Below are 13747 nucleotides of genomic sequence, written 5' to 3'. Positions count from 1 at the left end.
TGGAATTTAAATTAGACATGTGGGTATCACTGATAGCAAATAGTAAAAGCTTGTAAGTGGGGTTGAGTTGCACGTTGGTGGGTGGACAATATCAAAAGTCCGTGCATTTTGGAGGAATATACGAGATATCTATACATCCATAAGAAAAAAAGAGTTCTCAAGGTGTTGTCTATCGTTCCTTTTTTGATCATGAATATGATCCCACATATTGACATATCCCTCTGAACGCCATGCCCATGCAAGAAATCCCTCATAAGTGCCCTAGCTAGCAACCTTAATGTCCCTACTACCAGCTGCATTACATACGTTTCTTTTTAGTTTTGTTCTGGTAAGAGGTTGCTCTTTACTGCAAACATCTTTCCGGTGATGCTAGCAGTGAATCCGTCCACCTGTCTTGAATATTGCTCAACTTGTCGTGCGTTCAACATACCCTCCAATCTGCTTGGTTCTGTTGGGAGCTTGAAGAGTCTTTCCCACTCATCCTCAGGTAGAGGAGCAAGTTTCTGTGTAGCTCTAGTAGCATTCTCCGCTGTACGCTTTGCCTTCCATGCTGTGACCTTGGCTTGCTCACGAGTCAATTGTCTTTGGAAGTATTGGAAGTTGTTGAGCTCAGTGTAATGAGTTTCTATGCTGTCCAAAAGCATATCACAGGTTCGCTCCAAGTAAGGATCAATAGATAAGTCCAAAGATTCCATGTTAGGATAAAGAGGAGTTGGCGGTGTGTTTCGGTTGAGGTCTGCGAAACTTGCGGGGAATTCAAGATCCTTCTTTGGTAATTCGACTGGCATTTGGTGCAAGAAAGAGGTCAAGAGATGGGAGTTGTGGACGATGATAGGTAATTCGACCAAGATGTCTTTGTATGTGAGCTTCGACTTTTGCATGCTAATATCTTGTCAGTATTGACCTTGTTATGGCATATCGTATGAACCTACTTCTCAGTGGTGAATTTACCCTCCTTGTACGCGGCCATGAAGGTTGGGGAAAGTCTGAAAGCACGTAGACTCAAAGCACCTTGGGAACTTCTGCTGACATCGTGGACAAGCGCGACAGTTCTCTCATTTGGTTCCTTTTGGTAGAAGAATTGGTTTTCGATCAGGCTGGTGTTGATAAAATTTCCCATGTTTGCACTCGTGTACCATCCGACGTTGTTTGCATCGACATTGACTTCCTTCAACATTTTGATCATCTCACTCTGGTAAATGACATTGGCTTTCGATCTTGGAGCTGCGGCAGCGATGTTCGAGGCGGCCATGTGGTCATTTGGGTGGGAATCCGAGGCAGTAACGTCCGTCGTGGGGAATGGGAAGGAATTTGTGATTTGGAGAGTTCCGTTCGAGTCCATACCAACGATCGATCCAGTAGCTGTGGTTGGGTAGGTTGCGGCACAAGCCTTTACAATCTTCATAACAACCTACATATCCTATTAGCCACAATTTTCGATGTCTTGCTTGTGATATAGTCCCTACCAATGCCTCAACTTGTACTGAGTGCAAAGGCACCTCTTTGCTAGCAATATCCGCCATGATGAAATATGGTTCAAATTCGTGATCGTTCGATTACGAATAATTACTGGCAATATTTCGATAGGATCTGGCGCAAATTCGAAGGGTTCCGCGTCCAGTAGTCGTTGTCGCAAAAAGGTGGGTTATTTTTTGAGGATGGATTCTATTCATTTGTGTGCGAAGTCTTGGCGTTTTTTTTACACTAGCGATGACGGGAATCTTTAACCCCGCGCGCGAATCTTGTTCTTTCAACACAACACAATATCGTTATTGTTCATCAAAAATATGTTCAACTTCTAGTCCAACGTGGCGAATACAGTTTTGAGGCATCTGAATACCTGCAATTAATATAGATTGCACTCACAACACGGATTGCTGAAAATGTGAGAGTTCAGGTAATCTTGAACGATTTTCGTCTCTTAATTTTGTCTATTCTATTGTGGTATCATGAAAGCAAGCAACTTCTAGGTAATCTATAAACTCATAGGTAACTCCTTCTACGCCGTCCAATTCAACTCCGATATTCATCCAATCGATCTGAAAGGAAATTGGGTGTCGGAACACTTCAGATAGGATATATCATTTTTAGTCGACCCATTGTTCAATCTCCCATCCTTTGATATCGTCCTTTACTAGGAGCCTTAATCGCTCGACTACAGGATCTGATTAGCATCTGCAACATGAACATCAATGATAGGAGTGGGCTCACTTTTCCACTCTGTATACATATGCCTGGCTGCGTTGGCTGCGACACGGTGGTGTGGACCCACGCTACCAATTTTCGCATCTCGAGAACTACGCCAAACACAAGTTGCAAGATTTCGTCCGTTCTTGTCAGGTACTCCGAACCAGTACCTACAGGCTGTCAGTTTATCTGCCGCATACCTGGGATTTGTTAACCTACTTGAGAAATCCTCCACTTTCGGTCGCCTCGGCGTGGGCAGCTTTGTCAAGAGCACCAAGATCAGAGTAATGAGCGACAGTTTCCGGCGGGACTTGAGATCTGAAAACAACAATGTAAAAAAATTCCTCTTTCCAGGTGTAATTGGAGGCTTTTGCCAACTCTCCAAGAGAATCTATGACTTCTTGCCACTAAAGTAAGTTCGGTTAGTGAACCTGAAATTTCAAGACTTGAGTCAGGAGATTGGAGAACATACGTTGAAAGTTTCAATATATGGCGCAGTTGCATAATCTTCTCTCAGACATTTCAATCCAACAAGCGCTCTAGCAAGCAATTGATTTGGTGTATCCAAGGTATCGAGATCTAGTAGATGAGGTTTTTCGTCGTATGGACTGACCACCAAGTATCTATCCTCATTCAAGCTATCATTCTTGCTGCTTGAAACGGGATATTTCAGTTCAGTTGAAGATTCGAGTGCACTGGAAATTTCATGGCGTTCAAGTTCGTTGAAAGGTAGAGTAGGAGATGTAACAACGGCCATGATGTATGGAAGTATCGAAATTTTAGGTCTGATCAATTTTAGGGAATTGTATAGGAAGAGGAGGTGAGTTCGAAAAAGATGTTTTGAGGATTGAAGAAATGGATCGATATCTTCTAGACTATACTGGAACGAACCTATGGGAAAGTCGAAGATATAAGAATTGGAAGGGAAAGGTGAGTCGAGGAAGGAGCGTCCAGGACGCAATTGCCCAAAAAGATACCACGACATGGTTTTGGATCAATAATATACTACATTTAATTATTTTTTTGCGGGGGTGTCGTCCGTTAAATGACTCAGGATGGTACGAATCACAGTCCCTATTGCGCCATTCTCGGGTGTGGAAGACAATCACGCCTTTCTTTGTTTCGATTGTAAAATCAGGGGAATCATAAATAGCCCTATAAGGAACAAAGATCTACCAACGTTACATGCGGGCATCAAAGACTTCATGGCATTGTGAATGAACTTTATTTTTGGAGCCTCATGTATATTATATAATACTAATTTGAAAGTTCGGACGCCATGACACCCAAAACGGTGAATTGTAACTGCAACCTGCTTACTGCAAGCTGAATTGTCCACGTCGCCAATTCTTCAGTATCTTGATCAGAGTTTTGATACCTTGCATCAAACTCTATCTGCCCATTGGACTTGGTTGGAGAAGATTTAGAGTTCCAGAGATTACTCAGACCGACCGGGAAGCCTAATTGGGACGCTTGAGCTGGAACGTTTGACCTCTCCATAACTGGTAAATGGTAATAGATACTCAATGAGCAAGGTGTTTCATTCGAATTCATCTTCATTTCACTAGCACCATTTTCAATCGAATCTTGGATGGCTTCTTCTCGGTCATGAGATGAAGATTCATTCGAAGTTTTGTGTGGTCAGACTAATAAATTATAATTACTTCTTTGTGCACGTTTCAACATCTTTGACACTTCTCCGTTTGACTCGACCGGATCGATTCGCCTATGTAGAGTTTAAAAAGACATCATCTTTGCAATAAGATCCGCATCATTTCTATAGTTTGCTTGGTCTACATTAACGAATCTCCTTAAATTCGCTTGCACTACTGTCACTAATGTCACTATCAATAGCTCGGCCTATCAGCCTGCCTGATGACAATTGATACTGTCGCTAGCTAGAAATTCCATCGAACCAATAAACTTCTCATAAGTCCGCGCAAAAGTGAAAGCAAAACTGTGTGTTGATGTCGTGTATGATTGTTTCCACCAAGTCGAAAATCGGATAAGCTTGGCGATATTCGAATATTGAAAGCGCACGCATATAGAGAAAGAGCCATCGGGGGGTCATGGACCGCAGAACTCTGATTGTCCACATGGAATTGAATGTAATCTTTTGGTCCCATCTTTTGGTCCCATCATCCTCCTATCGTACATATACCTAAGGGACTCTGTCAAAAATACCTGTGGCATTGTAGACGCAATTGGGCCACTATCCCCAGATTAATGAACCTCCGTCTTAAACTTTAGGCTCCCGTCTATCTCCCAGCCAGACTCTTCCACTTTCATAAGACCCTAAATAGAGGCCGCTACCCAGTGCCGTCCAGCCGGCTCTTAAAATAGCACCTCGAAACAATCCTTTCATGCCAGCTTCCGCAATAACTTCCCGAGCAATAGTGAGACTGCCCTTTTTCTTCCCTCCAAGGTTATCAATGGATTGACCTCTCTTCTTGGCTTCCTCTATCTTCTTCTTTGCTTCACTCTCAGAGTTTTCTCCTGATGCTGCAAGCATAATCCGGGTCTTCACTACGTCGACGGGTGTTGTGATCACAGCTGCAATAGATCCGGCACTTCCAGCACTAACTGCTGTTATTGTTGCTGTCTCGAGCAACGAACCGGTCAAAGTTCCATTCTGCCTCCGGTAGTTCTTAATCGACTCTTTCATGTGCTCAAACATGGGAAATTGCATTGCGGTGAACGGGAGATTCCGGGCAGCTAATGCCGTGTATCCTGTGAACAACTGCGAAGGTCTTTTGAACTTCTTCAATGCCTGCATAGTAACTGAAGCCCCAGATGTTGAGGAGTGGGCTGGCCGACGAATCATCTGTGCATTTTGCTTCAACACCTCCGCAGGAGTCAATATGAAGCATGATACCAGTTCAGCTACCGCCGAAGCTGCACTGTGCACAAAAGGTTGGGGTATCAGTGGCGTGCTGCTGCTACCGAAGCTTGTATTTGCTTTGGTGAGAACAGATTTTATTCCTTCATACGTGGTGAAGAATGCTCCTGCTGTGAAACATTAATATTAAGGTAGATTCAAAAACTCAGGAGCTCATACATGAAGGTATGGTCACCAAAATTACAGGTCCAACTCCTTGATATAAACCTCGAAATAGTAAACCACGATTGATGGCTTGTTTCGATGCATCAAAGTAGATCTTTTTATAATCTGGACTTTGGAATCGGGTCTTAAGAGTATCCAAAGGGTATACTAGAAGGTCGACAGCTACTGCTGCAAACGCTCCCGCCTACGAGTTGTGTTAGAAACGTGATCAAAACATTCCAAACCAGAGATTTTGTATGAAGCTAGAAATAAAGTACAGTGTCCCCCAGTGAAAAAGGGAAAAAATGGACAGCTTGACAGTCCTTGGCGCTTTATCATCACTGCTGTTGGAATTTTGTATATCTTTCCCCTAGCTCGCCGGGACCCAATTAGAAGCCATTTGGAGGGGTAATTTTCCCACGCAAACACTTGCTTGCTTTCGCTGTTACAAATTTTTATGAACCAAACAAACTTACAAGAAGAACATCTGTATGTGAATTCGACATTTGAAATCATAATGAAGAGAATGAAAGACTTCAATAAGAAATGTTGGAAGTAAATGAGACATGGACCCCTCCGACCATCGTCATAGAAGGGAGCTTTATCGGACGCTAAGATATGATGTATTGTAATCAAAAAGAAAGTCGAGCTCTCGCCTCAGCTTCATTTGGCCACTCAGCACTCGGGCAAGCAAAATCAATTTCGCAGATAAACCACATACAACAAAACCTCCCTGTTTAATTTTATTACTTTCACACTGGCGAACTGGTTTTGGTCAACAACCTCGCGAGCTGAGGTTATTAGAAAGACAGCTCCCCGAGAGACAATGGCGGAACCTGCTCCAAGACCACAAACATTAACTCCCCAGTTTTGTTTCTCAACAGTTGCGCTGAGAGGTATTCCAATGTCTTTTCTTGTATTATACACAACTAGGACTAATATTCTGTAGATTTTCTTCGTATATCTCGCGCCTCAATTGACGACAGTATAACACAAAATCTCAATGCGCTCGTAACACCTTCGAGGGAAGGGTTTGACCCCTCATCTACTTCGATCCGCAATCCTCGATCCCCTCGCTCAAAACAAATACCTTCCACTGCATGTCAGAAATTTAAGGAATTGGCTTTATTTCCTTCGTGGCAGACAAGATCAGATGTGCTGAATTATTGCGCTTCGGTTGCTACGAGTCCGGACCCCGATGATCCAGATTTGCTGGAGAGACAGGTTGAGAATGCTAGGGATAGGGAGAGGGTGGTGGATGAGAGATTGGATCCGTATTCTGCCAGATTCTTCCCGAAAGAGGCGCGGACGGAGAGGCTGGCTGCTATTGTGAGGCAAGAAAGAGGGGTGGAAAATATTGTGAGGGCGAGGAGTTGGGGGCTAGTTAGGGAGAGGTGTGGCGGAGATTGGGAGAGCTGGGAAGAAGCTATGGATCAGTGGAGGAAGAGTAGGGAAAGGCCTCAATGAGATGGTAGTGTGCATTTGGATGTTTATGTGCAAGGCTGCACAGAAGCGGGAGTTTTGGGATGGGTTCGGGAAATTATATACAGAGGACTAAATGACTACTGATGCATATATCTGGGAAGCTTGTATGAGTGTATGAGAAGCAATAGAAAGAATCAACTCCAACTAATTGAAAGTATAACGCATGTATATCTTACACCATTGCACGAGAGCAAAACACGGGATGCCTAGGTGGTTGTTGGGAATAACATAAATCACAAATCATGCAAATTGCTTCAAATCTAGACACTTTCTAATGGTAACACAAACACCAAATAGAGAAAGCGATTAATTTTAGACTTTTATTGCGTTGCACTAGTCTTATAACACCATTTTAGTGAGCGTTCAACATGTTTGGAAGCGGATATGAAATTCGTCCGGAAAAAAGCCGGAACTTTCCACCATTGCAACCTCGAAAGTTCAGTAGAACTTATTAATACACAACCCCTCCAAACAACACAACTTCCCAACAGAGCAGGAAACTTCCCACCTGTGAGACGGAACGTACAGTCTAGGACTTTTCAATTATTATCAAGGCCTTCAATACGACATCGAGACTATTGAAAAGGATACCAAAGCATTGTGAATCCTGACGTCAGAATCACAAAACGGTCTTCAAACCCCCCACGCTGTTGAATAGCTTTTCTGGCAAACGCAATTGAACAGCCATGCCACAACCTTTATCTTCGAAAGAGTCCTCACTCTTCAGGACCGTGGTTCGAAATTATGAAGATAAGCAGTACAAGAAAGGTGCGCTACATATGACAGCTTCTTCACAGGCGCCAACTTACAATCTACAGGTTTGAAAGCTGCCGACCAGATTCTGAAAAAGAACCCTAAACATGGAGATACTTTGGCTATGAAAGCTTTGATTCTAAATTCTCAAGGGAAATCCGACGAAGCTTTTGCGCTTGCGAAAGTGGCTCTCCAATGCGACTTCAAATCACACGTCTGCTGGCACGTCTACGGACTGCTCTATCGCGCCGCAAAAAACTTCGAAGAGGCTATCAAAGCATACAAATTTGCTCTGAAACTAGAACCAGACTCGCAGCAGATTCAGAGAGACTTGGCGCTTTTACAAGTACAAATGCGTGATTATGCAGGCTATCTCGTTAGTCGCAAAGCTATGCTAACTGCTAGATCTACCAGTCGACAAAGCTGGACTGCTCTAGCTGTGGCATACCATCTCAATGGTGAATTGGCAGAAGCGGAGAGAACGTTAACCACGTATGAGGGGACTTTGAAGAATCCACCCTCCAAACTCGATTTCGAGAACTCGGAAGCTGTTATGTACAAAATTACGTTAATCGCAGAACAAGGTGATATCAAGAGAGCTTTGGAATGCCTTGAATCGGATGGCAAACACAACCTCGACCGACTGGCTGTTATGGAGCTGAAGGCAAAATACTTGTTCGAGCTTGGACGAAAGGAGGAAGCTGTAAAGGCATATCGTGCGCTGGTGGACCGCAACCAGGAATTCAAAACCTACTATGATTCCTTAATCCAAGCTATGGAGATCGACCCAACCGATTTGAAGGCTCGCAAAGCTGTTTACGATGAATATGCAGAGAAATACCCACGATGTGACGCTGCGCGCCGATTACCGTTAGATTTCTTAGAAGGTGAAGAATTTAAAGAGGCCGCAGACAAGTATATTCACCGTATGCTGGATAAGGGGGTTCCATCTACATTCGCAAACCTGAAGCATCAATATGCCGATGCTTCTAAGAAGGAAGTCTTACCGTCCATCGTTCAACAATATATTGAGAGTGGGAAAAGTGAAGAAAGTTCGGAACCAAAGCGAAACGGTGATACGTCCAAGGGCAACTCTTCGGCTTACTACTTCCTCGCACAACATTACAACTATTATTTGAGCCGCGACCTTGACAAGGCTTTAGAGTATATTGAGAAGGCTATCGAATTAGAACCCAAGAGCGTAGATTTCCATATGACAAAGGCGCGTATATTTAAGCATCAAGGAAACACCCAAAAAGCCTCTGAGATCATGGAAGAAGCTCGCAGTCTCGACACTAGGGATCGTCACATCAACACCAAGGCTGCCAAATATCAACTTAGAAATGATGAAAACGAAAACGCCTTGAAGACTATGGGTATGTTTACAAGAGCTGAGACTGTGGGTGGACCGCTAGCAGATCTTCATGATATGCAATGTGTCTGGTTTTTGACAGAGGATGGAGAGTCTTATGCTCGCCAAAATAAAATTGGCTTGGCTCTCAAGAGATTTACGGCAGTCTACAACATTTTTGATGTCTGGTATGAAGACCAGTTCGATTTCCATTCTTTCTTCTTACGTAAGGGTCAAATTAGAGCCTATATAGATATGATGAAGTGGGAAGATAAAATCAGAGAACACCCCTTTTATAGCCGAGCAGCTCTTTCGGCAGTAAAAGTCTATCTTTCGATGCATGACAAGCCAACATCAAACGGAGTCAACGGATCTGCAGAAGAATCTGAGGCAGATGCTCTGGAACGCAAGAAGGCAGCAAAGAAGGCGAGAAAGGAAGCAGAGCGTTTGGAAAAAGAAGCTTTGGCAAAGAAAAATGAACCCAATAAGCCAGTGAAAGATCAGGATGGAGAAGTAAAGAAGAAGGATGATGATCCTAATGGGGAGAAACTGGCAGAGACCAAGGAACCGCTGGTTGATGCTATGAAGTTTTTGAGTCCGTTATTGCAGTTCAGTCCCAAGAATATTGACGCGCAAATTCTGGGGTTCGAGGTGTTTATTCGTAGACGTAAGTTCTCTCTTTATTTTTGATTTAGCGTGTATCATTTTGGGTGCGATTGCTAACACCAAATAGAGAAACACCTCCTCGCGCTCAAATGTCTCATGGCTGCATCGGCTATCGACAAGGAGAATGAAAGTGTAAAAGAACAGAAGATTCGCTTCCAGAAGGTCGTGGAATCGGAACTTGAGGGAACCGATGCTAAGGTTGTGGAGATCATTAAGGAGGAGTTTGCTAAGTTGTGAGGGGAACCATCTCTGATTGGTGTGGGAAACGGCAGCATTGCGAGATCTGCAGGGTATTAAAGCTTTTCTATATAGTACTTCGAGGTTTCTCAAACAACATAGCGTCATGGATTGAAGGCATAGCATAGCATGGCTCGCAAAGTTGACGGACTTTTATAGTCTCATGATCCAACGTCTCTTTCATCTTTGACATTGGTTCATGGTCGCAAGGATTGGGGAGAATTAAAAAGAAAGGAATATGGAGGAAAATGAATTTATCGATGGATTGGTAGATAAAAGTTTGCCTACCTATTTTAGGTGCCGCTTCAGCTCTTCTCTATTCTACATATCATAGATCTGTGGGCAATATCATGAGTGGAGGATGATGAAGCAATGGGAGGATAACGATTTGGGTGACGATATCCGCTGTTTGTAGATGATAGAAAGAATGGAGTCAATGTTGCATCAATGCAATGTGCTCAGACTGAATTCCTACCTTATTTGATTACGTAGATGTATAACCCGGGGACTAACCGGAGAGAAGTACCTTTCAGGTTATCCTTCGTGCTGACTTGGGGTTGTTTTAGGACATATAATTAAGATTCTAGTGGTACTCGTTCTATATAGATGATTCTACCATTGTACGATTCACCATCTATCAAAGATCACTCCACAATCTTCATTGTTATACATCCCGAGGTCACGATTCTTAGATGAATTCCTCGGTAAATTCTCGTATAAAAATGACATTCAGCATTCTTCAGCAAATCTGCGGCTATGGATGCCTAAGGCTTTCAATCCAGCTGCCGAACTCAAAGATAGCAGGTACCCCAAAAATAAATTAAAATGGAGATGAATTAAGCAAGTTCGCGTCAAGTCAAATCCAACCGCGTCCATCAATTCTGTGCATCCTACAACGTTAAAATACATAATCCCTTGCCCAACTAATTCTACAATTCTAGAAACAATCCAACAAATATTTACTTTGTGAATATCTTCGCAAATTATCCTCTTGTAACATTATCTTTGCGTCTTCCTTTTATCAACTTTATTTGTTGCATTTGCGACATCAACCAACCATCAAAGGCTTATACACCTTGTACCGAGATCTCTGGAATTTGACTTCAAGATGGTCTCCGCCAGGAAGCGTGGAAGGCAGGAGATGGAAGCCAGTGAGCTTCCAAAGGAACCAAGTATGATTGATCAACTCCGAAATATGTGGGAATTTGCAAATCTTGCGCAATGGATTTTCATTTTTGGCAGGACGGTCAAAATCGATGAGAATATTGGAATCGAGGTAATACATCAGCCTTCCCTCTAGCCTTATCCAAACGATACTTCAATACTAACCAGCTGTCTCAACATGATAGGAACTGGAAATGGAATGTTCGAAAACACACTCGACTGTTCTGCCAGAGATTGGTCTTGCTCTATTGAAGTTTGTTTCTGCTCATCGAGGGCTCACGTAAGTCAACTCCTAGGATCCCTTTATTAAATATCGTAGCCTTGGCTTACTAAATCCAACAGTCCTGAGATTTTCGATGAATATACAAGAAGACAATATGTTGCCAAAGCACCCGAGCGCAATCCATATGGTACCGAAGAGGAACCCGCCAAGTTTACAGATTTCGATACTTTTACTAAGGTAAGCATCTGCCGAGCTATACTTCATCGAGCTTTATTAATAGTTATTGTAGATTCGAGTTCTACAGCAACTTACTCAATGGGTCATGATTAGTCCAGACCGTATTCGTGAGAGGATGGAAGAAACCAAGGACATCGAACAGACCTCTTGGGTAAGCCAGTATCGATTGATGTCCATACCCAACATTACTAACTTCTTGAAAACAGCGCATTGAACCTTGTGGATGGGACTCAGATGATCGCGAATACTTTGTGCTAGACGACAATCGATTGTATCGTCGTACTGAAGCTCCACCACCACCTCCTCCAGCTCCAGCATACAAAAAGAATTCAAAGAAAGGCAAGGCGGCTGCAAGGGCAAGCAAACGAAGGAAGACAACAGACACAATTGACAGTGAAGCCGAAGCATCGGTAGAAGCACCGGTAGAAGAAAAGGTGGACGATGGGTTTGGAGGCGCAAAATGGGAATGCATTGCTGTTTCATTTGAAGAGTTTACTGCATTCGCAGCGTCAATGGAGAAAACCCGGGATCCAAATGAGAAGATATTACGAAAACGCATCGTCGATGATGTGTTGCCACTATTGGAAAAACAAGAAGAAGCTCGAAAGCGCAAAGAAGCACAAAAGCAGCGCGAGTTGATCAATATCGAAAAATTGGCTACAGCGAAAAGATCCAGTAGAATAGCTGGTAAGATGGAGCAACAGAAGCAGGAAGAAGAAACTAGAGAGGCGGAACGCAAGAAGCAACAAGATTTAGCAATGGCAAAGAAAGAGCAACAAAAATGGCTCAAGCTGGAGAAAGAAAGAGAATCACGAATGATGACTAGGGAACAGCGAGTAAAGGAGAGAGAAGCACGCCGCATCCTCCATGAAGACGAATTGGCCAATCTTTCTGAAGATAGTAGAAAGGTTGGATCGGGTGAAGGTCGTCTCTCGGAACGTCATCTAAAGGCCGAAATTGAAAAGAAGAAGCAAGCGCTCGAACAACTTAACGAAGAAGATGACTGGATCTTTGACTGTATCTGTGGCGCCTATGGGCAGATTGACGATGGGACCCATAGTATTGCATGCGAAAAATGCAACATTTGGCAGCACAGTAAGTGCGTTGGAGTCAGTGAAGCCGAGGCTGATAGCGAGGACTTTGAGTTCATATGCACTACTTGTAAACGTCGTGCTGAGGAAGCAGAGAAGGCTAAAACTCACCCACAAATGAAGATCAAGCTTGGTCGACCTGGATCTTCTTCCTCCTTGGTGCCACCCAAAGAAAATGGCGTCCCAAGTTTGGATAATGGAGCGATGTCAAGTGGTAGGCTATCATCAACTCCAGCTTCACCACAAAAAGCAGCACCTCAGCTACATCTCTTTTCTACTACCAATGGAGCGCACAAGTCAGCACAATCAGCAAAGGTTTCTTCACCTCGTTCACAGAATAAACCTCCACCTATTCTGCCACCAAAGTTCACCAACAGGAATGAACGCGCAGGCTCTCCAATCGGCAAATCTGATATTAGACAATCCATCGAAACTCCCGTCGGGGAAAGCCCGTCTTTATCACGATACAATGGTTTGGGCAACAGTAATCCTTTTTCCTCTCCCGCTCCTCACAGTCCAACTTCTCTCCCGCCCCCAAAGAATCTGACTACCAATGGCGCGGCTCGGTACAACCAGTCCCCTTCGAAACCTCAAAGCTCGCCAATATCTTCACCAATCCAACAACATGCCGATTTGCCAAATCTCAAAAATAATGGAGATGTGCCAGTCCAACCCCTTAATGGGTTCCACAAAGAGCATAACGATCGTCGTAGTTCATTCAACTTTTCATCACCTCTTGCAGGAGTTCCCGTATTGACACCATCTCAAAAGAATGGACCAATACCAAGTTCATCGTTTGAACAAAATGGGCATGCCGCAACGCCAAGTGGAGCGTCACGGTTTACTATGATAACTGCATCATCCCCAGGATTAGATCAAGATCCACTTGATCCAGGTCATGCATCGGCTCTCCCATCGTCGATCAGTGGAATTTCTCCTACAAAACATTCTCCTCCGCGTCCAGCATCAAATGGCTCAACAACCCCTGCCATTCTACCCCCAGTTGCTCCATTATCGCCGAGTCCGCGATCACAAAATCTTGCTCCACCTGTAAAGCCTTCAGAGTCACAATTGAGTCAAAATACAGCTCACTAAACACCGTGATTATAGATCAGCACAATTTCTGGTGCCTTACAAGGGCTTGATTCTCGCTTTCTTGTTGAATGGCCAACAATGCTTCTGCCTTGCAACACAGTTTAAGTTTTTCGTTTTTCTCTTTCCTGCAATGTTTGATCTTGCAGTGTACCAACCTCAGATGCCATTTACCTGTGCAAGATTCACGCAAACATATTCTCATTCTTCTCCCTGTA

At 43.6% G+C, this 13747-nt stretch overlaps 6 protein-coding genes across 6 annotated transcripts; 3 read left to right on the top strand and 3 right to left on the bottom strand.

Moving 5' to 3' along the window:
- Positions 1-314: 314 nt before the first annotated feature.
- Positions 315-1523, bottom strand: EAE98_002161 (uncharacterized protein; the record flags this gene model as incomplete). The annotated part of the gene is made up of 3 exons (XM_038949780.1): positions 315-882; positions 933-1411; positions 1467-1523. The coding sequence occupies 3 exons, from the start codon at positions 1521-1523 to the stop codon at positions 315-317; spliced, it is 1104 nt and encodes a 367-aa protein (XP_038813519.1).
- Positions 1524-1811: 288 nt separating this feature from the next.
- EAE98_002160 (uncharacterized protein) lies at positions 1812-3254 on the bottom strand. Its single transcript, XM_038949779.1, has 4 exons — positions 2660-3254; positions 2407-2594; positions 2212-2357; positions 1812-2155 (listed from the first exon to the last, which is right to left on the bottom strand). The coding sequence occupies exons 1-4, from the start codon at positions 3170-3172 to the stop codon at positions 2088-2090; spliced, it is 915 nt and encodes a 304-aa protein (XP_038813518.1). The 5' UTR covers positions 3173-3254; the 3' UTR covers positions 1812-2087.
- Positions 3255-4426: 1172 nt separating this feature from the next.
- On the bottom strand, positions 4427-5736 carry EAE98_002159 (uncharacterized protein; the record flags this gene model as incomplete). The annotated part of the gene is made up of 3 exons (XM_038949778.1): positions 4427-5196; positions 5246-5435; positions 5707-5736. 3 exons carry the CDS (start codon positions 5734-5736, stop codon positions 4427-4429), a joined length of 990 nt encoding a protein of 329 aa, XP_038813517.1.
- A 320-nt stretch (positions 5737-6056) lies between these two features.
- EAE98_002158 (uncharacterized protein) lies at positions 6057-6697 on the top strand (the record flags this gene model as incomplete). The annotated part of the gene is made up of 2 exons (XM_038949777.1): positions 6057-6126; positions 6180-6697. 2 exons carry the CDS (start codon positions 6057-6059, stop codon positions 6695-6697), a joined length of 588 nt encoding a protein of 195 aa, XP_038813516.1.
- Positions 6698-7401: 704 nt separating this feature from the next.
- On the top strand, positions 7402-9722 carry EAE98_002157 (uncharacterized protein; the record flags this gene model as incomplete). The annotated part of the gene is made up of 3 exons (XM_038949776.1): positions 7402-7483; positions 7534-9486; positions 9553-9722. 3 exons carry the CDS (start codon positions 7402-7404, stop codon positions 9720-9722), a joined length of 2205 nt encoding a protein of 734 aa, XP_038813515.1.
- A 1108-nt stretch (positions 9723-10830) lies between these two features.
- EAE98_002156 (uncharacterized protein) lies at positions 10831-13532 on the top strand (the record flags this gene model as incomplete). The annotated part of the gene is made up of 5 exons (XM_038949775.1): positions 10831-10998; positions 11072-11166; positions 11229-11346; positions 11399-11497; positions 11553-13532. The coding sequence occupies 5 exons, from the start codon at positions 10831-10833 to the stop codon at positions 13530-13532; spliced, it is 2460 nt and encodes an 819-aa protein (XP_038813514.1).
- Positions 13533-13747: the final 215 nt, after the last annotated feature.

The sequence above is a fragment of the Botrytis deweyae genome (genome assembly GCF_014898535.1).
Source record: "Botrytis deweyae strain B1 chromosome Unknown BDEW_004, whole genome shotgun sequence".
Lineage (NCBI taxonomy): Eukaryota > Fungi > Ascomycota > Leotiomycetes > Helotiales > Sclerotiniaceae > Botrytis > Botrytis deweyae.
The sequence above is the reverse complement of the archived record's forward strand: the minus strand, read 5'-3'. Positions and strand labels throughout refer to the sequence as shown.

What these genes read in the sequence shown, in the direction of transcription:
- EAE98_002160 (XM_038949779.1), bottom strand. Translation starts at nt 3,172, where the DNA reads ATGTCGTGGTATCTTTTTGGGCAATTGCGTCCTGGACGCTCCTTCCTC. An exon ending in CATATATTGAAACTTTCAAC is followed by an intron (nt 2,595 to 2,659) that starts GTATGTTCTCCA and finishes AACTTACTTTAG; the next exon opens with TGGCAAGAAGTCATAGATTC. An exon ending in GAAAGTGGAGGATTTCTCAA is followed by an intron (nt 2,358 to 2,406) that starts GTAGGTTAACAA and finishes GACAGCCTGTAG; the next exon opens with GTACTGGTTCGGAGTACCTG.